Genomic DNA, 22,488 nt, shown 5'->3' with positions numbered 1-22,488 from the left:
CTCATCATGGCTTTTACACTCAATGAATCATACAAATACACTAATAGATCAAAATAGAATATTGACGGAATAACAAAGCATATATATATATATATATATATATATATATATATATATATATATATATATATGTAATAATAAACCACTTGTTTACATACAAAATTATATATAGTAATTCAAAATAATACTATCGATCAAGCACACCTAGTCAATCACTCCAACAATAACTCAAACAATAGGACAAAAACCTCCAACGCCTCAGCAACAGTCACCTTCACCCCAACCTAACCTTGACTTACTCTCATACTAAGTATGATCATTATAGTTCATCCACATGAAAACAGAAAGGTAAGTTAGAGTTCAATTAAACAATCATACAAGCATAAGAATAAACATTTATGCTACCCAATCATGCAATCAAGCAACACAGGAAAGATATCAATGCATATCTATCATCTAATGCGTCATCATTTATTCACATAGGAGATCTCTCTAACAATAGAGCAGTATAAGTGACATCTCATCCTACTGAAATCACCCAACTATTTTTATGCCCGAAGCGCCCTGTTGGGTCAACAGCAAATCGGGATATCAAATCCCCCATGTATTTACTCAGATAGTGTCACTTACATAATTGAAAGTTTGGTTCCACCGTTTGAAATACTACAACTGGGTATAGGCTTACGACGACCTTGTATGGTTTCGTCCACCGCCTATTCGTTAGGAACCACACAACCTTCCATAGTACTTTGTTAAGGAAATAATCCTCGACCTCATACATCGCTCCAATACTAGTTAAGAAATTAGAGGAGACTTGCCCAAATCAGTGGCCTATCCAAGCACTACTCTCATTCATACCAGTGACTTATCCAAGCACCACTCTCAAGAGACTCTATGTGAGCTCTTTCAATTCAAAAACATTTTTTCCTCTCCTCAAGTTCTAGGCTAGCCACATGCCATAAGGATTACATGTAATCAATGCATCATACATGGTCAATCCACCACTATAATCAAATTCATCCTCATATGAACATACATACCCAATCATGTTTAAACATTCATATATATCATTCCCAAGCATACATATGAATCAAGCACCAATTTACATCATATATCAAACATATATGAACCAATATCAAACATTAAAACATGCAAAGGCATCTCAACTCGCCCACAACAACAAAATACAATTCACGCCCGGCGCAACTCAACTTACACCCGACCTAAGCTCAACTCGTGAGTTCCAGGACTCTCTCACACCCAGCGTGAGGGTACCACACCCACCGTCGGTCTGGCCAAGACTCCCCTAATGAATCACGCCCAACGCAACTTACCTTGTGCTCGACGTCACGAAGTCAAAGATTTCCTTGGGGCATTCACGCCCAACCTAATCAACCTTGTGCCCGGCATCATATCAGTAAAAATCTCCACACGAGCCAATGTCTGGTATTGCGCCTAGCGTGGCTTTCCTCACGCCCGACGCCAATCATCTAGAGGTCCCCATTTACAATCACACTCGGTGAGGCTAACCTCACACCCGACGTGATTGTGAAATGGTCATCCCTGATGAATGCACGCCTGGCGCCATGAAGGAGTGCTTGGTGCAAACTCGAACAGCAGCAACCCCAACCTCACCATTTCAATCAAAAACCTAAAAATTTTAGAAGACAACCACATGCAACACATACAATGTGACATCCAAGAATCCTACAATCTAGAAACATACTTAGATCCAACATGCACACATCCAGTACATAAAAAATCATCAAGACCCCGAAAATCACTACAAGAAAAATGATAAATTGCGACGGGCAAATTGCGACGGTTATCTAGAAACCGTCGTCGCTTTGATATTGCGACCCTTCATACGACAGTTTTTCAAAACCGTCGCAAAATTGTTCAACATTGCGACGGTTTATCGTAAACCGTCGCAAAATTTGTTTAACATTGCGACGGTTTATCATAAACTGTCGCAAAATTTGTTTAACATTGCGACGGTTTATGATAAACCGTCGCAAGTTTAACATTGCGACAGTTAATCATAAACCGTCGCAAATTTAACATTGCGACAGTTAGTCATAAACCGTCGCAAAATTTTCAGCATTTTTTTTTATTAGAATTTAAAAGTTTTTTTTTGAAGTATTATGTATATTATCTTAATGAACTTATATTTTAATAACAATTTTATATATACTTTCTTTAACATGAGGTACACGATTTTTTTTCTTTATAGAATTTCAAAATCGTGACTAGAATATAAATTTATCTTTCAACAAACTTATGAATTTATCTTGTATGTAAGATGTGTTAGAGTATATAAATAAGTATAATTATCATTTTATAACTTAATTTTTGAGTTATCACATCACATATTATTGAATAATTTATAATGTTAAATTTTATAAATTTTATTTTAAATGTCCATCTTTTTAACACTATTAAAAATATAAAAATCAATATGTTAAATTTTATAAAAATCCAGTTTAATTTATTTATGATATAAATATGTTTTTAATATCTAATATATATTTTTAGATGATAATTTATTTTAAAATATATCTTATAATAACAATTCTAAATGAACATAAATCTTCTGATTTTTCTTATTTTGATTTTTTTCTTCAATATATACAATTTTACTATTTTCATTTTTTCAATCAACGTATACAATAAATAAAAAACACAAAAAATAAACATGCATGGTAAAAATTTTATTTTATCAAAAAACTTTTTATTTTAATATATTACATTATATATGTGAATATTAAGACATATATATATATACAAATATATATTATAATTAAACTTTTTTTAAAAATTAATTCATTATTAAGAATTTTTTTTTATTACATGAGAATTAATTTCTTTCAAAAATTTGACAAATATAAAATAAATAAACATTTTTTCTGAATCTATATATTTTTATTTTATTAGAATACAATTTTTATTTTTTAAAATATATTATTTTTTTAGATAAAAAATTATGTATATGTCAAATAGTAGTGGGGCAAGTGCCCACTATTCCAAACGTACATCCGTCCCTATATATATATATATAATATAGGGGGTTATAATTATACCAATGTAACTTTTATTAAGTATTATGCTGCTCAATAACTTTATATTAAATGTGTATTTTGTAAATCCAACCGTTAAATTGAAAGTTCATATCACTTTATAAGTGTATATCAAATTTTGTTAAAATTGAACAACAACTGGAAGGTAATCAAATTATTTATATTTTAGTGTATTTTGAAATGAATATATTACATCAATTTTTTTTTATAAAAATGAAGTATCAAATCATCTTGGGTTAATATAAAGTTTTGTATATATAATCTATGAGAGATATGAACTTTCAATCTAACAGTTGGATTTACCAAATTCACATTTAATATAAAGTTATTGAGCGGTGTAATACTTAGTAAAAGTCACATTTAATATATATATATATATATATATATATATATATGAGGGGGTTTATAATTACATCAGTGTAAATTTTACTAAGTGTTACACCACTCAATAACTTTATATTAAATGTGAATTTTGTAAATTTAACCGTTAAATTGAAAATCTTTTACTGTTATATCATATATACAAAATGTTATATTAATCGAAGATGATTTCTTATAAAAACAAAATTAAATCTGTCGAAAAATTTATGTTTTCGATGAGAAAATTTTTGTAGGAAAAGCTATATTATTGATGGAATATTTCAGAAAAATTTATATTTGTTGAAAATGTAAGAACTGGTTTTAAATTTGATATGAAAATATTATGATATAATTAGATAAGATTTTAAGTTAGTATTTTATTAATGGTTGATAATTAAAAAATAAAACAAGGATAAATACATTTTTTGAATTTTATATGTTTGATTTAAGATAACTTACAAAATAACTCTTGGTAAAGTTATTCCGCTCAATAACTCATCGTGTGTGTTGAATTTCATCGATCCAATTAATTGTTAATTTAAAAATTATTAAATTTTACTAATAATTAATATAAAAAAATTAATTAGTTTTGGAATAAATTATTTTCTAATTAACAATATAATTGAAACATTAATTATTTTAAATTATTTAACTAAAATCTTATTGACAATTTACTATATGATCTTAATATTTTTGTATAACTAATATCTGGTTTTAAATTTGATATGAGAATATTATATATAATTAGATAAGATTTTAAGTTAGTATTTTATTAATAGTTGATAATTAGAAAATAAAACAAGGATAAATACATTTTTTTTAATTTTATATGTTTGATTTAAGGTAAATAAATATATTAAATTAATTAATAATTTATTTAAAATATTAAAATTTAATTTATAAGTATGTAATAAATAAATATTTATAATTTTATAAATTATATTGTCATTATAAATTAAAAATTTTAAATAATTTAAAATATAATTTTAAATCGAAATAAGTAGATGTTAATTATAAAAGTAAGTACATATAAATAAAGAATAACTAAATATATTATTATTATTATTATTATTATTATTTGTAATATAAAATTATTATATATTATTATTATAGTACAAATATGAGATTGTATATTTGAGGATGACTTAAATGAATTAATTTGTACAAGTTATACTGACAACATACATATACATTTCGGTAGCTTACTCATCAGAACTTCACAGTTAAGCATGCTTGACCTGGAGTAGTACAAGGATGGGTGACCTTCTGGGAAGTTTCCCAGAAATTGCACAAGTAAGGATAAAACATGTTAAACAGTGAAATATCGTGAAATAAAATCCTTGAAAGGCCAAATATGAGGATTGTTACATTAATAAATTTATTAAAATAAAAAAAAAATTATAATTTTCGACGGGTAAAAACAGGGTTGTAATATTAATTTAGAGGCATTTGGTGCGACAGTTGATGAAACGGTCGCAATTCCAATTTTGCGACGGTTTGTGCAACGGTTCTGATAACCGTCGCAAAATTGCCTGGTGACGGACGATTCTGCGACGGTTCCCAAACCGTCGCAATGTTGTCTTTGCGGCAGTTCTAACCGTCGCAATGTAGGCCATATAACCGTCGCAAAATCGTCATTTTCTTGTAGTGAATGGCTCGAAACCTTGAAGTTGGGAAGTTCTTTCAATTCAGCTATTAATTCCCCAAAATCATGTACCAATTGAGTTTCTAAACTCACATGCAACCAAACAACTTACATTCTAGTTTCCTTTACTTGAAGATTGACCCAAAATAGCCAAGAAAAGGAAGAAGGAAAAATTACTAAAGCTTGACCTGCGGACTTCAACCAGCCAAAATCAAGCTTCCTAGCTTGAATTCCAAGAAAAGACAGAAGATATTAGTAATCTAAAGGAGAAAAAGAATCAAACAAAGAAATTTGGGAGAGAAAAGAGCTCACAGACCTAGAACTCTTCTCTATAAAACTTCTTTCTAGAATTATTTGAGAATGAGTTTATGAGACTTTGCTCTTTAAAACTTCTTTCTACAACTTTGAAACATAATTAATTACTAACTCTTGTATATTATTTTCAAATAAATGTATAATAAAAAATATGATTAAAGTAATTGCTTTTGTTTGTGGAAAAAAATGTGGTTAAAAGAAAAGACTTCAATACAAATAGTTATACCAATAATATACTTAAAAAATCAATTGTTCTTAATTTTTGTCAAACTTAAATGTAAGTGATTAAACCCAAATTGATTAATTTTTATTTATTTATACTAGATTCTGATATTTTTTTTTAAAAATATATGAAATTCAAAGTTATATTGCAGCTAATTCCTTTTTTCCATATATATATATATACATGTATATATATATATATATATATATATATATATATATATATATATATTATAAAGGTTTTGTCTTTTACTTGAAAGAAATCAATCGCATTATGATAGATTCATCCACAAAAGATGCGTATCTGCTTGCTTATACACTTTTCTAGCTGTTTAATTTGTGATATTAATTTTACTACTCTAATAGGTAGGATATAATATCTTCTACCACAGCAAGTTTCAGCCTGCAATTGGTTCAGATCTAAGGTTATGTAAAATTAGATTTAATAATTTAATTCTAATTATAGGTTATGCTAAAAATCAGAGTATTTTAATTAATAATATAACTAGGATTTTAGTTTGTATAATGTAAAGACTAAATATTTATTATATGTAACTAAATTTTATAATAAATTTTAAATACAAATATGTTTAAATATATAAATGATATTTAAAATTTTTATAAATAAATAATTTTAAATATATAAATTATATTTTAGATTTATAAAAAAATAACTTATATTGTAGCACCATAATATTTTTGTATTTATTGATAATTTATTTGATAAATATTAAAATTTATTTCATAAATGATCAGGATAAATAAAAATTAAAATTAGATAAGAAATTTAAAAAATTTATAAAAGTGTTTTTGTCAAAAAAAAATTCTTAAAAATATTTTCAAGAAAAAAAAATTGTGTTTAATATATACGAGTTGATAGTAAAACTTTTTTTTTTTTAAATAAAGATTATTTAAGAAACGACCCTTTAAAGTACAATAAAGAATTGAGTATAATATTGCGCTAATTGAGTTATATATATATATATATATATATATATATATATATATTATGATCTTTATTATATATATAATAAAAAAAGTGAGTTTGATTTTTTTTAAGTGACTATTTTATCTTTTAATAATATATAAATATCATATAGATATATAGATGTGGGATAGATTTGATATGCATTTAATATATTAAATGCATTTCTTATGGAATTTAAAATTTTATATGAAATATTATTTATGTAACGCCTAATTCTAATACCCAAATTATACAATATTATAATATTTTCGCAATTATATCATTAACAATATCTATATATTTATTTAATAAAATAAAAGTAAAGAAAAGAATATCTTGTGAATTTAATACAAAACATATCGTTCTAAAATATTTAGAATAACGTATTATTTTACACATTATTCATTTTCCTTACTCTTTTAATACAATATATATATTCATAACGGAAAGAAAATTACAATTAAAATAATATGATTGACAAGTAAAGTTATAACAGATCCATCAAATAGCCTCCGTATTCCAATTTCCTTCCACGTAGGACAGCAGTAATAATAACAGCAAAATGATCTGGAATCTCAAGTTGATCCATCTATTTATAATATATTTAATTAAAAAAAACAAAGAAAAGAAAGGAGTAAGAACAATATCCAATAAATACAATAATTCGAACGAATAAACATAATTATTTATAAATAAAATTTTAACATATATTGATATATAAATATATATTTATACAGATTAAATATTAGATTTTCTTGATACAATAAAATTTGAATTATACTTGTAGTGACTAGTCAGGATAAATGAGCATCATTATAATACCAACCAAAAGATATTCCACCTCCATTTCTTACTCATTTAAATCCCCAAGGTTAAACCTCCAGCTACAAATAATTCAAACTTTATCGTCTATGGCCATAGAGTATTAATTATCTTTAAAATGAGTAAAAGACATTTTAACAAATTATATTAATCATAAAAAAAATTATTCAAAATAGATTTAAGAATTTATCATTATTTAAGCTTTAATTAAATAACACAAATTTAAATAAAATATATTAAGAGCACTAATTAATTAAATGACAATGACAATTATTATAAAATAATTAAACAATATAAAATGTGAATATATTAATAATTATTATAGATAAGAATAATCATAGAATAAGTAATAGTAATTAAAGGTTAAACAAATATATGAGGTTAGAAACACCCCACTAAATAATAACGTAAATAAATAAACATAACAATTAAAAGTTAAGTAGTTAGATGAGGTTAGGAACAACTCACTGAATAAATATAATAATAACATAAATAAACATTGTAATTAAAAGTTAAGTAGTTAAATGAGGTTAAGAACAACTCACTGAATAAATATAATAATAACATAAATAAACATTGTAATTAAAAGTTAAGTAGTTAAATGAGGTTAAGAACACCTCACTGAATAATTATAACAATAACATAGTAATTAAAAGTTAAGTAGTTAGATGAGGTTAGGAACACCTCACTGAATAAATATATAAATATAGTGAGGTTAGGGGCACCCCACTAAATAAATATAATCAAATAAATGCATAAATAATTATACATAATAGTATATAAAATTTTAAAAAGATAAAGTTCTCCTCCCCCTTACCTAGATAAACAAGAGCTAAAATTTTAGCAGAACCTCCTCTTTTGGATTCCCTTTCTTTCCCTCTATCTCTATCTCTAAATTTCTACTTCCTTCTCACTAAATAATTTTTTTTTTCCTAAACCTTTGCTTTCTTCTTCTACGTAGACCCTTTTCTCTCAATTTCTTCCCGTTTCAAGTGACCTCCTCCTACGGCTATTTATACTAGCATTTGTCATGATTGCATTTTCATTAAATTAATTCTTTATTGTGTAGTAGGTTGTCAGAAAACTATATTTTAAGTTAAGTGATAAACTTTACTATTTGAGATAAGGATAATAATAATATTTTAATCGAATTAGGTGGTTTCCTGTACATTATTGCCACAATTATATAGAGCTGTACTGATTGTATATCCCACTATATATAAAAATTCCGATTTCTGTACTGATTGAAAGCATAATTCACTATTACGTGAATAGTAAAAAAAAAATATTATTCATAGCACTATTATAAAAATAATAAAATAAAAATACTATATATATATATATATATATATATATATATTTATCTACATTTTAATTTCTGAAAATTTTGACAATAAAATTAAAATTATAAAATATCATAAAAAAAATTGATTATTATAATAATATAATAATATTATAATTAGAATGTCACAATTCTACTTATGATAAATTAAATTTTTTTCACAATAAGAAATAAGGAAGAACTCCTTATTTGTTACATTTTTTTTTTTAACTTTTAAAAATATATAAAAAAATAACCCTTTTTAATAATTTTATAAATATTTAAAATACATAAAAATAATCCTTTTATTAATATTGTATAAAATTTGGGATGTTACACTAATAATCTCAATAAATATTTAAAATCAAAATAACCGGTTTTATTTAATAAAATTTTGGGATATTACAATTCTCCCCTACTTACAGAAATTTCGTCCTCGAAATTTTTATTGCTTAAAATAAGTAAGGATAATTTTTCTTAACTTCTTCTTCGAGTTCCCAAGTAGCATCTCCAGTAACATCATTCCAGATTACCTTTACCAGTGCAATCTGTTTGCCTCTCAACTGTTTGATCCTCCTGTCTGCGATCTGTACAGGCATTGTTTCAAATGTAAGGTTATCCTTTAATTGTACTGTATCAGGCATTATTATATGAGAAGGGTCAGAAATATATTTTCTTAACTGAGACACATGGAAGACATTATGGAGATTAGAAAGAAAAGGTGGTAGAGAAATTTGGTAAGCAACAGGACCTATTTTTCTAAGGATTTGATAAGGACCAATAAATCGAGGAGTGAGTTTCTTTGATTTCATTACCCTACCAATACCAGCTGTTGGTGTAACTTTCAAAAATACATGATCACCTTCCTGGAATTCAAGAGGTCGTCTTCTTTTATCAGCATAACTTTTTTGTCTGCTTTGAGTCATTCTCAATTTTTCTTGAATCATTTTGATCTTTTCCGTGGTTTGTTGCACCAATTCAGGACCCAAGATTAAATTCTCTCCTGTCTCAAACCAGCACAAAGGAGTTCTACACCTTCTTCCATATAAAGCTTCATAGGGTGCCATACCTATGCTAGAATGGAAACTGTTGTTATAAGTGAATTCAATCAGAGGCAAGTATTTGTCCCAACTACCAGAATTCTCTAGCACACAAGCTCTCAATAAATCTTCTAGGGATTGTATGGTTCTTTCTGATTGTCCATCTGTTTGAGGATGATATGCAGAGCTAAGACGAAGCTTAGTTCCTAATGCTTGATGTAAACTTTCCCAAAATCTAGAAGTGAATCTAGGATCCCTATCAGATATTATGCTAGATGGTACCCCATGCAACCTTACAATCTCTCTTATATACAGTTCAGTCAATTTTTCTAGAGAATACCTAATGTTGATGGGTAAGAAATGAGCAGATTTTGTTAGTCTATCCACAATAACCCATATGGAATCAAACTTATGAATTGTTCGTGGTAAACCAACTACAAAATCCATTGCTATACTGTCCCATTTCCATTCAGGTATATCTAAGGGTTGTAACATTCCTGCTGGCTTTTGGTGTTCTATCTTAGCTTTTTGACAAATCAAACATGTAGCCACATATTGTGCTATTTCCTTTTTCATTTTGGGCCACCAAAACATTCTTTTGAGATCTTGATACATCTTTGTTGCCCCAGGGTGTATGCTCAGCTTGCTCTTATGTGCCTCACCTAAAATTATTTTCTTAATTTCTGAATCATTTGGTACACATATCCTATTATTAAATCTCAAAACTCCTCTTTGATCTAAATCGAACTTTTCACCATCCTTTTGACCTATCAACCTCTTTTTCTTCTGAATGAATTTATCAACTACCTGAGCCTCACCAATTTGTTCATGTAAGTCACTAGTAATTTGAACCGCATGCAATTGTATTTTATCTTGACTTACCGTAGTTGATAAACTCATGTCTCTAAATTTTTCTATCAAATTCATCTCTTGAATCATTAATGAGGAGACATGTAAGGATTTTCTACTCAGTGCATCAGCCACAACATTGGCTTTCCCTGGATGGTAATGTAATTCAAAATCATAATCTTTCAAAAATTCCATCCACCTTCTTTGTCTCATATTCAGTTCCTTTTGATCAAACAAATATTTTAAACTTTTATGATCACTAAAAACATCAAACTTACCACCATACACATAATGTCTCCATATTTTGAGTGCAAAAACAATGGCAGCTAGTTCTAGATCATGGGTTGGGTAATTCCTTTCATGAGCTCTCAATTGTCTAGAAGCATATGCTACTACCCTTCTATCTTGCATAAGAACACACCCTAATCCCATTTTTGAGGCATCACAAAATATGACAAATTGTCCATTAGGATTGGGTAAGGCTAAGACTGGTGCAGTAGTTAATCTTTTCTTAAGCTCCTGAAAACTACTCTCACATTTTTCTGTCCACTCAAAGGGTTGTCCTTTCTTGGTGAGTTGAGTTAAAGGCATAGCTATTTTAGAAAATCCCTCAATGAATCTCCTGTAATATCCTGCCAAACCCAAAAAACTACGGATTTCTGTTACCGTCTTTGGAGGTTCCCATAGTAGAACTGCTTCTACCTTAGATGGATCCACAGACACTCCATCTTTGGAAATCACATGTCCTAAAAACTTAACCTCCTCTAACCAAAATTCACACTTAGAAAGTTTGGCATACAGTTGTTTATCTTTCAGGATTTGGAGAACAGTTTGAAGGTGTTCTTCATGTTCTTCATGAGTTCGAGAATATATGAGGATATCATCTATAAAGACCACCACAAAATGTGTAACATCCCAAAAATTTTATTCTTATGTATTGGGATTATTAGAAGGATTATCATATTTTTATACGTATTTTACTATTTACGTATACGTATTTTACTATTTACGTATACGTATTTTACTATTTATGTATACGTATTTTTACTATTTACATATACGTATTTTACTATTCACGTATACGTATATGTGAATAGTAAATGGCTGCTAAGGAAACCACGAGGGAAGCAAGTTTCAATTTTTTAATTAATTTTAATATTTTAATGAATAGTGCATAGTAACTTATAATATTATTTTAATGAATAGTGCATAGTGCATAGTAACTTCAAAATTTCTATAAATAGGGGCCTAAGGTTTTGAAAATTTAGAATTCTAGAGAGAAGGAAATTCTGGAGAAATAGAGAGAGAAAGTAAGAGAGAGAAGGAGAAAGAAAAGGAGGTTCTGCTCCAGTGCCGTGTTTAAGGAGAAAGAGGAAGAGATTCTGCCCTAATTCCGATTCCTTTTTAAGGAAAGAGAAGAGGAGATTCTGCCCAAGTTTTTAGAGAGTTATTGCGCTAGTTCCAACTCCTACTTATCCAGGTAAGGGGGGAGTGGGAAACCTTGCTTGGGGGTGTGGGAATAATTGTTAAATAGTTTGTTTGTTGGATTGGCTCCCGATCTCTTGCTTGCTATTTATTTCTTTGAATATGTATTATTGATGTGATTTGTTTTATATCCTATTTATTTACATATTAGAATCTATTATTTGAATGGAAGGCTAAGCCTCCTAAGTATTTATAAATTTGTAATCTGTTATTTAAATGGAAGGCTGAGCCTCCTTATTATCTTATATTACCTTTTAAGCTTCCTACTTTACTTAAAAGATCTTAATATATTATTATTAATAAATATGTAATTGATGTTAAAAAAAGAATAAGTTTTAGAATAAAAATACCTATGCGAACTTATGAAGATCTTATTATGACTTGAGTATATGAAGTATATATGAGACCTATGCGGACCTATGAGGATATGACTGTATGAAATATGTACTCATGACTTGTGACCTACGATCCATGAATGGACCGTTGAACTGTTGAACTATTGGACCGTTGGACTATTGGACCGTTGGACTATTGGACTGTTGGACTATTGGACTATTAAAGTTGGATTAATAAAATAAATCATAATTATGAAATATGAATCTTATATGTGTAATATGCTAAATGTTGAGTCTATGAATGTATGACATGCATCATATGCATATATTATTCCAGGTGTGCCGCTGAGGCCGCATACCAGTGATGCTAACAAGGTGTATGATCACCAGTGATAGGTGTGCCTTCGGGACACCAGTGATGTAACATGCTAACGAGGTGTATGAACACCAGTGATAGGTGTACCTTTGGGTCACCAGTGATAAATTCTGAAACTTCCGTATGGCGCCACATGCATACATTAGTGAGTCAAGTCAAGAAAATCATTATACATAAGCATATATGTGAGATTGATTATATATGTGAATTATATTGCGTGTGTGTGTGCTATTTAACTTTTATTTCTTCATCTACAACTGAGTGAGATGTTTCTCACTCCCTTGTTGTTTTTTTTTCTGTATATGTTTAAATTTATGTTGCAGGTGTTCATCATCATGAGGATGTTGGTGATGAGGCCTAAAGGTTTCTTGGGGCATGCTCTGATAGGATGTGACATCGGGTTTAGCTAGGATTTATCTCATGTTTTTCTTATTCTAAAAACATTTTCTTTTCTTGTGTAATTTAAATAAATTATAAGTTGATTCCTAACTAGGAGGCACTGCCACCTTTACTGGGATTGATTTATAATCTTTGTTTTATTATGACTTCTTAAGTTATATATATATGTTAATGAATTTATGAATGTGCATCTTCTACCTTATGATACTTATTGTTTTATATCAATCTATGAAAATCTTTTATAAATATAGTTTATGTTTATTAATGATGTTGGGGTAGAGGGTGTCACATTTAGTGGTATCAGAGCAGGCCGATCCAATCGGCCGTGAGTTATGAGTCTACTATGCTTGTTTGGTAGATTAATAATGTGATGAGTTGATTGATGTGCTAATGTGATGATTGATTATGTTGTTATTTGTGTGCAATGTGTTCTCAGGATTTGTATGATAGATTTTGATGAATGCTATTTTTGATTGCTTCTTTGATAATCGCTTATTTGTTTGATATTTCTTGCTTACGTAAGAGGTAGTGGTTTAGTGATATCGCTTGTGTTGAAAGCATATGTGTGAATAATAGACGAGATACTGTGCTAATATTATAGGAATTATTGAGGTCTTAGATTTGAATAAGACATGGATTTATTTTAAGTGTACTAAGAGTTTACGATTAGTGAAATTTTTGAAAGCTATAGTTGTAGCGATTGAATTCAAGGATGACATATGTCGAGAAATGGGGTTTTGGTATTTTTTTTTTAAGGAGAAATTGACGAATTGATGATTTCTAGAATTTGATAGCCGCATATTTTCTAAGTCTTTTTTTATACGAATATGTGAATCGTTTGGTTTAAATTTGTGGTGAGAAAATTTGATTTAAATTTGAGGTGGTAAGAAGTAAGTTTGGAAGGATTGAGGTATTTTGTGGCTTAGATGTTGATGCATTAGTGTGTAGGGGATGTTTGCACTCCCGTTATAGTTACTTTGATGAGCAAAGGTCTAGTTGTAAGCATTGAATATATCTGTGGTGATTTTTGAATTTTTAGCTAAGAAGATGATCCTTTTAAATTCTGATGTCTTCATAAGAGTTGTAGTTTAATCACTTAGCTTTCTTTGGTGATAGGTTGAGATCACGTGGGATGTGTTGTTTTCTTTGGTAGTTGTTTAAAAGAGAAGTTAGGCTGTATAATAATGTTTTTGGGTTAGTAGGCAATGCAAGGATAAGAATTGACTTTGTTAAAATATTTCGGTGCGTTATCATATGGATTAAGAGGTTGTTTAAGGTTGTATGATGCTATGTGGTAAAGGTTGTTCATATGGATGGTATATATGAAGGTTTAAAGTAGGTATTCGAATATGATTTAATATGCAGGTAGGTTGATATGTGGATAGATGACCTTAGGGATCAATTGGTGAATGTAGTGTGGTTAGTAAAAGTGATCTTAGGGTATGATATGATCATATTGTAGTTAAGGGTGGAGATATATTCAAGACGGATGTATGTTGAGTTATCAAAGTATTATTATTTTATTTTATCTTATTTTTATTGATTGAGTGATTGCTTGTTTAATTGATTAATTTATTTTTATTATATGAGATAAGTTTTCTTGTCCCTATAAATTCCAGTTGAGGTAAACATGGATATGACTCTTGTAGAAGTTGTGTTTAAGTGGGGAGATATCTAATCCAGTTAGTGAAGATAAGAGTTTTATGATATTAGTTTATTATTATCGGAGATTTATTAAAGGAATTTTTAAGATAGCATTGCCCTTAACTATATTCACTAAGAGGGGTATTGTCTTTATGTGGGATAGTAGGTATGAGAGTAGTTCCAACTCTTAAGGCAAGATTGACTAATGTTAATACTACTAGATTTTAGTAAGTCTTTTGTGGTATATATTTATGTTCCTAAGGTAGGTTTGGATAGAATGTGAATGCAAAATGGATCAAATAATAGCTTATACTTCTAGAAAATTGAGAATTCATGAGAGGAATTACCTTACCCATGACCTTAAATTGGAGACATTACCTATATGATTCTAAGCTTGAGGTATTCAGTTTTAAATATCTATTGACCAAAAGAGATAGTTAGAAACTTCTTAAGAAATAAGATTTTGATCTTATTAGTTATTTGGCCAAAGCCATTGTGGTAATTAATGTTTTGATTAGAAAACCTTTATATTTTCCTTATGATTAGAAAGATGGATCTTTTTAAGAATTTAAGTCTGACTTGTGAGATTACTCCTAGTGGTGAAAAATTAGGTATGACTCGAATAACAAGTGGATCATTGAAAGAAATTGGAGAAATACAATTAGTTGATTCATATTGGTAACAAGATATGAGGATATAGAATAAGGTGATGGATAGAGGTTTGACTTGGTTGTAGATGGAATAGTAAAATTAGTGATTTGATATGTGTATCTAGTTAACATGCTTAGGTGTTTGATCTTTATAGATGATTATAGAAGTAATATCAATATTGTGATAGATCCCTTGATTACGATGATCACTAATATATTATTTTTGATTATTTAAGAATTGGATTTGATTGAAGAATTTAGAGACTTATGATTGATGTGTGAGATTACCTCTAGGAATATTGAATTGAGTATGATTGAAAATAACTAGTGAATTAGTGAATAAGATTATAGAAGCTCAGGGGTTAGAGCCTTTCCTAGTGAACCAAGTGGAAAATATTAGTAGGAATATGATTAACATTTTCTAAATAGAAATTGATGTTGTTTTGAGATGCAAGAATAAATTTGGGCGCTTAGTAATTTTGAATTAAGAAAAATGATTTTAGAGGAAGAATATAAGAGTACTCTTTTATTTAAGAACTACTACGATGTATCAGAGTAGCGCAGCGGAAGTATTGTGACCTATGATGAAGAGAGGAGTGAAGCAATTGTATACTTGTGATTAGCATACTATAAGTCTTTAAGAATTTTGTAGCACTTGGACGCTCCATGTTGGAAGTAAAATGGTGAATGGATAAGACTTTAGTGATAGATTTGTCTGAGACACTTAAGAGATTGATTTTGTTTATATGGATAGGCTTGTCAAGGTTATTTGTCTTACCCTTAGAAATCATTTGATGAAATTGATAGAGTTGTATAAGTAAGGTAGTGAGGTTGCATAAGAATTAGAAGTAAGAAGCGAAGAGTTTATCATTGCAAAAATTTCGAGGACGAAATTTCTAAAAGGAGGGGAGTAATGTAACATCCCAAAAATTTTATTCTTATGTATTGGGATTATTAGAAGGATTATCATATTTTTATACGTATTTTACTATTTACGTATACGTATTTTACTATTTACGTATACGTATTTTACTATTTATGTATACGTATTTTTACTATTTACATATACGTATTTTACTATTCACGTATACGTATATGTGAATAGTAAATGGCTGCTAAGGAAACCACGAGGGAAGCAAGTTTCAATTTTTTAATTAATTTTAATATTTTAATGAATAGTGCATAGTAACTTATAATATTATTTTAATGAATAGTGCATAGTGCATAGTAACTTCAAAATTTCTATAAATAGGGGCCTAAGGTTTTGAAAATTTAGAATTCTAGAGAGAAGGAAATTCTGGAGAAATAGAGAGAGAAAGTAAGAGAGAGAAGGAGAAAGAAAAGGAGGTTCTGCTCCAGTGCCGTGTTTAAGGAGAAAGAGGAAGAGATTCTGCCCTAATTCCGATTCCTTTTTAAGGAAAGAGAAGAGGAGATTCTGCCCAAGTTTTTAGAGAGTTATTGCGCTAGTTCCAACTCCTACTTATCCAGGTAAGGGGGGAGTGGGAAACCTTGCTTGGGGGTGTGGGAATAATTGTTAAATAGTTTGTTTGTTGGATTGGCTCCCGATCTCTTGCTTGCTATTTATTTCTTTGAATATGTATTATTGATGTGATTTGTTTTATATCCTATTTATTTACATATTAGAATCTATTATTTGAATGGAAGGCTAAGCCTCCTAAGTATTTATAAATTTGTAATCTGTTATTTAAATGGAAGGCTGAGCCTCCTTATTATCTTATATTACCTTTTAAGCTTCCTACTTTACTTAAAAGATCTTAATATATTATTATTAATAAATATGTAATTGATGTTAAAAAAAGAATAAGTTTTAGAATAAAAATACCTATGCGAACTTATGAAGATCTTATTATGACTTGAGTATATGAAGTATATATGAGACCTATGCGGACCTATGAGGATATGACTGTATGAAATATGTACTCATGACTTGTGACCTACGATCCATGAATGGACCGTTGAACTGTTGAACTATTGGACCGTTGGACTATTGGACCGTTGGACTATTGGACTGTTGGACTATTGGACTATTAAAGTTGGATTAATAAAATAAATCATAATTATGAAATATGAATCTTATATGTGTAATATGCTAAATGTTGAGTCTATGAATGTATGACATGCATCATATGCATATATTATTCCAGGTGTGCCGCTGAGGCCGCATACCAGTGATGCTAACAAGGTGTATGATCACCAGTGATAGGTGTGCCTTCGGGACACCAGTGATGTAACATGCTAACGAGGTGTATGAACACCAGTGATAGGTGTACCTTTGGGTCACCAGTGATAAATTCTGAAACTTCCGTATGGCGCCACATGCATACATTAGTGAGTCAAGTCAAGAAAATCATTATACATAAGCATATATGTGAGATTGATTATATATGTGAATTATATTGCGTGTGTGTGTGCTATTTAACTTTTATTTCTTCATCTACAACTGAGTGAGATGTTTCTCACTCCCTTGTTGTTTTTTTTTCTGTATATGTTTAAATTTATGTTGCAGGTGTTCATCATCATGAGGATGTTGGTGATGAGGCCTAAAGGTTTCTTGGGGCATGCTCTGATAGGATGTGACATCGGGTTTAGCTAGGATTTATCTCATGTTTTTCTTATTCTAAAAACATTTTCTTTTCTTGTGTAATTTAAATAAATTATAAGTTGATTCCTAACTAGGAGGCACTGCCACCTTTACTGGGATTGATTTATAATCTTTGTTTTATTATGACTTCTTAAGTTATATATATATGTTAATGAATTTATGAATGTGCATCTTCTACCTTATGATACTTATTGTTTTATATCAATCTATGAAAATCTTTTATAAATATAGTTTATGTTTATTAATGATGTTGGGGTAGAGGGTGTCACAAAATGGTCTAAATACGGACGAAAAATCCTATTCATATAATCCATGAACACTGCAGGTGCATTGGTTACTCCAAAAGGCATTACTTGATATTCATAATGACCATACCTTGTTCTAAATGCAGTTTTCTGTATGTCTTCTGCTTTCACTTTGATTTGATGGTATCCTGATCTTAGATCTATCTTAGAAAATACAGTGGCTCCTCTTAATTGATCCATCAAATCATCTATCCTAGGAAGAGGATATTTATTCTTTATGGTAAACTTATTTAATTGCCGATAGTCCACACACAGTCTAAAGCTTCCATCTTTCTTTTTGACTAACAAAACAGGAGCCCCCCAAGGTGATACACTAGGGCGTATGAATTGTTTTTCAAGTAACTCCTCTAATTGTTTCTTCAACTCAGCTAATTCAGAAGGTGACATCCTATAAGGTGCCATTGAAATTGGTCCAGTTCCAGGTATTAAATCAATCGAAAATTCAATCTCTCTGTCAGGTGGCAAACCAGGAATATCATTAGGAAAGACTTCAGGAAAATTTTGAACGACAGCTATGTCTTTCAAGTTGACTTCCTCTTTAGTTTCCATAGAGGATAAGATTAAATATCCTTGAACTTTACCCCAAGGAAACTTGTTTATTGGTTTAGATAATGAAATCGATAGGTCCTTAGGATCAGAAAATATTATAGACTTTTCTGCACAATTAAGAAGAACGTGGTTGGAAGATAACCAGTTCATACCTAAAATCACATCTAATTGTGATAAAGGTAAGCAGATCAAATTTACAAGAAATTTTTTATCGCCAATAAAAATAGGACAGTCTGAACAAACCTTATTGGCAATTACAGATTTGTTTGTAGGGGTTGAAACAATCAAATTATTCTCTAAAGAAGAAATTGGTAATTGGAGGTATTGAACACAATTATTGGAGATAAAAGAATGAGTTGCGCCTGAATCATACAGTACATTTAAAGTTTTGCCTTTAATGAAACATTTACCTTGTATTAGATCATTGTTTTGAGCAGCTTCAGTTCCGGTCATGGTGTAAACTCTTCCAGTTGTAGAAGGTCTTGGTTTGGATCCGGAAGTATTCACGTGCGTCTTTGGTTGTCCACACTCAGAAAATACATGACCAGGCTTTCCACACTTGAAACAAACAGGTCCTTTGAGATGACAATCTTTAGTATAATGACCCTGTCCACACTTAAAACACTTGGCTTGATTATTAATGGACCTACTGGAATTTCCTGCAAATTGAGAGGATTGGGGTTTCCATTGTGGTCGAACATAAGGTTTTCTTTCATTATCCCTTTTCTTACTAAATTGAGGGCCAAAAGATTTTGGTCTATTATCCTTATTATGATCAAAACCTTCCAAAAATCGACACTTGTGTATTAATGTGGGAAAATCAGAGATTTCCAATATCCCTACTGCCTTTCTTAATTCTGATCTAAGTCCATCCTCGAATTTAATACACTTCATCCTCTCATCAGGGTGATAAAAGAAAGTAGAGTATTTTCCCAATTCCTCAAACTTAGAAGCATATTCTCCCACTGTCATATTCCCTTGTTTTAACTGCATAAATTCTATTTCTTTAGCCCTCCTAACATCATTAGGAAAATATTTTTCAAAAAATTTGGTTCTAAATACTTCCCATGTAATGATTATTCCCCCTCCTTCTAATAATCTCCTGGTACTATCCCACTATATATAAAAATTCCGATTTCTGTACTGATTGAAAGCATAATTCACTATTACGTGAATAGTAAAAAAAAAATATTATTCATAGCACTATTATAAAAATAATAAAATAAAAATACTATATATATATATATATATATATATATATATATATTTATCTACATTTTAATTTCTGAAAATTTTGACAATAAAATTAAAATTATAAAATATCATAAAAAAAATTGATTATTATAATAATATAATAATATTATAATTAGAATGTCACAATTCTACTTATGATAAATTAAATTTTTTTCACAATAAGAAATAAGGAAGAACTCCTTATTTGTTACATTTTTTTTTTTAACTTTTAAAAATATATAAAAAAAATAACCCTTTTTAATAATTTTATAAATATTTAAAATACATAAAAATAATCCTTTTATTAATATTGTATAAAATTTGGGATGTTACACTAATAATCTCAATAAATATTTAAAATCAAAATAACCGGTTTTATTTAATAAAATTTTGGGATATTACAATTTATGTGTTTAATTAGCGTAATTAAATTTATTAAATGTTAATAATTTTTTTTTACATATTAATATGAAACGTTTGAATTTTAAAATGTTGAAAAGTTTTAGGAAAAAAAACTGATATTGGATTATGTATTTTTGAGTGAAAATTATTTTTAAGAGACTTCTACCTTTATTAATATATATCAACTCTTATATATTAAATAAGAACCTCTTATCTAATTTAATTTTTATTTATTATAATTATTTATGAATTAAAAAATTAATATTTAAAAATAAATCATTAATAAATAAAAATATTTTTTCACAATATAAATTATTTATCATAAATCTAAACTATAATTTATATATTTAAAAATATTTATGCATGATAATTTTCAATATTATTTATATATTTAAACATAATATTATTATAAAATTTATTTATATATAATACATATATATATAATAAAAAAATGGGTTCAAGTTATGTAGTTTTTAGTGGAAAAATTTCTTAGGAGACTATTCCTTATTTAATAATATATATATAGATATAGAATATAAATATGGATAGATTTTCTATGCATTTAATATATTAATCACATTTCTTATAATATTTCAAATTTTCTATGAAAGATTTTTTGTGTTTTTAATTGGTGTAATTAATTAATTGTTATATATTAAATAAAGTAGTTTTAGGTATTTTTCTCAAATGAGATTGTTTGTAAGGATTCTTTTAACTTTTTTTTATTTAATTTAATTTTTATTTATAGTAACTATTTATGAATTAAATATTAATATTTTAAATAAATTATCAATAAGTTTTAATGTTAAATTTAAATTATTTTCCATAAATCTAAAATATAATTTATATATTTAGAAATATTTATTTATTCAAATTTTAAATATAATTTACACATTCAAACATAGTATTTATATATATATATATATATATATATATATATATAATTTTTTTTTAATTATATTATAAACATTAACTAACCTGAATATTGTATAGACTAAAATACTATAGTTCCATTTATTAAGTATTGATAAATATGTTTTACAATTAATATGAAACGTTTGAATTTTAAAAGGTTGAAAAGTTTAAAATAAAAAAGTGGGTATGAATTATATATTTTTTGAAAAAAAAAATTAGAAGACTATTTTACCTTTAATAATATTAGTACAACAAGATATGAACGGATTTATGTGTGTGATTAAGAATATTTTTATGAACGGATTTATTTTTAATATTAAAATTAAATATATTTTTAATATTTATAAAATAAATGAGTTTCAATTTTAGTTTTTGATTTTTCATTTTTTTAAAATTTTTAAACATTATATTTTAGTCTTTGTAATATAATTAAATTTTAAATATATTTTTAGTCTCTATAAAATAAGTGAGTTTTAATTTTGGTTCTTAAATTTTTTTCTTTATTTTCTTTATTCTAAAATTTGTAAACATTATTTTTAGTCTTTGTAATATATTTTTTGTCTTTGTAATATGTGTAAATTTTAAGTTTGGTCCTATGAAATATTATTTTGATTTTCAACTCTCTAAAATATAAAATTATTATTATTGATCCCTAACCATGATTTTAACAAAATTAAAAATAATTAATGTAACACCCCGAATTTTCTACTAATACAATAATAATTATTATTTATTTTTATATTTATTAAAATTATTTTCTTATAGTTATTTTAGTTAATTAAAAGGGGTTTTATTGAATATTGTAAAGGTTTGTACTAATTTAAATTATTTATGAAAATTTTATAAATTCTATTCTGTGTTTTAAAACCCGGACCGACCCGGCCGGTCGGACCGGTTGGACAGGGAACCGGTGGTCCAGCCGGTTCGAATCTGAAGTTGGATTGGTTATGCAGT

General features: G+C 28.0%; 1 protein-coding gene and 2 long non-coding RNA genes across 3 annotated transcripts; 1 reads left to right on the top strand and 2 right to left on the bottom strand.

The window, feature by feature from the left end:
- Positions 1 to 6,929: 6,929 nt before the first annotated feature.
- On the bottom strand, positions 6,930 to 8,819 carry LOC145953133 (uncharacterized). The gene is made up of 2 exons (XR_014430682.1): positions 8,226 to 8,819; positions 6,930 to 7,175 (listed from the first exon to the last, which is right to left on the bottom strand). It is a non-coding gene; the product is annotated as an uncharacterized LOC145953133 (long non-coding RNA).
- A 267-nt stretch (positions 8,820 to 9,086) lies between these two features.
- On the bottom strand, positions 9,087 to 20,095 carry LOC145953128 (uncharacterized). Its single transcript, XM_083066802.1, has 2 exons — positions 19,395 to 20,095; positions 9,087 to 9,316 (listed from the first exon to the last, which is right to left on the bottom strand). Exons 1-2 carry the CDS (start codon positions 19,975 to 19,977, stop codon positions 9,249 to 9,251), a joined length of 651 nt encoding a protein of 216 aa, XP_082922928.1. The 5' UTR covers positions 19,978 to 20,095; the 3' UTR covers positions 9,087 to 9,248.
- Positions 11,537 to 18,294, top strand: LOC145953130 (uncharacterized). Its single transcript, XR_014430681.1, has 3 exons — positions 11,537 to 12,098; positions 13,138 to 16,995; positions 18,035 to 18,294. It is a non-coding gene; the product is annotated as an uncharacterized LOC145953130 (long non-coding RNA).
- Positions 20,096 to 22,488: the final 2,393 nt, after the last annotated feature.

The sequence above is a fragment of the Cajanus cajan genome, chromosome 1 (genome assembly GCF_000230855.2).
Source record: "Cajanus cajan strain Asha chromosome 1, NIPB_CcT2T_4, whole genome shotgun sequence".
NCBI classification, from domain to species: Eukaryota; Viridiplantae; Streptophyta; class Magnoliopsida; order Fabales; family Fabaceae; genus Cajanus; species Cajanus cajan.
Note: the sequence above shows the minus strand (reverse complement) of the source record. Positions and strands in the feature narration are given on the sequence as shown.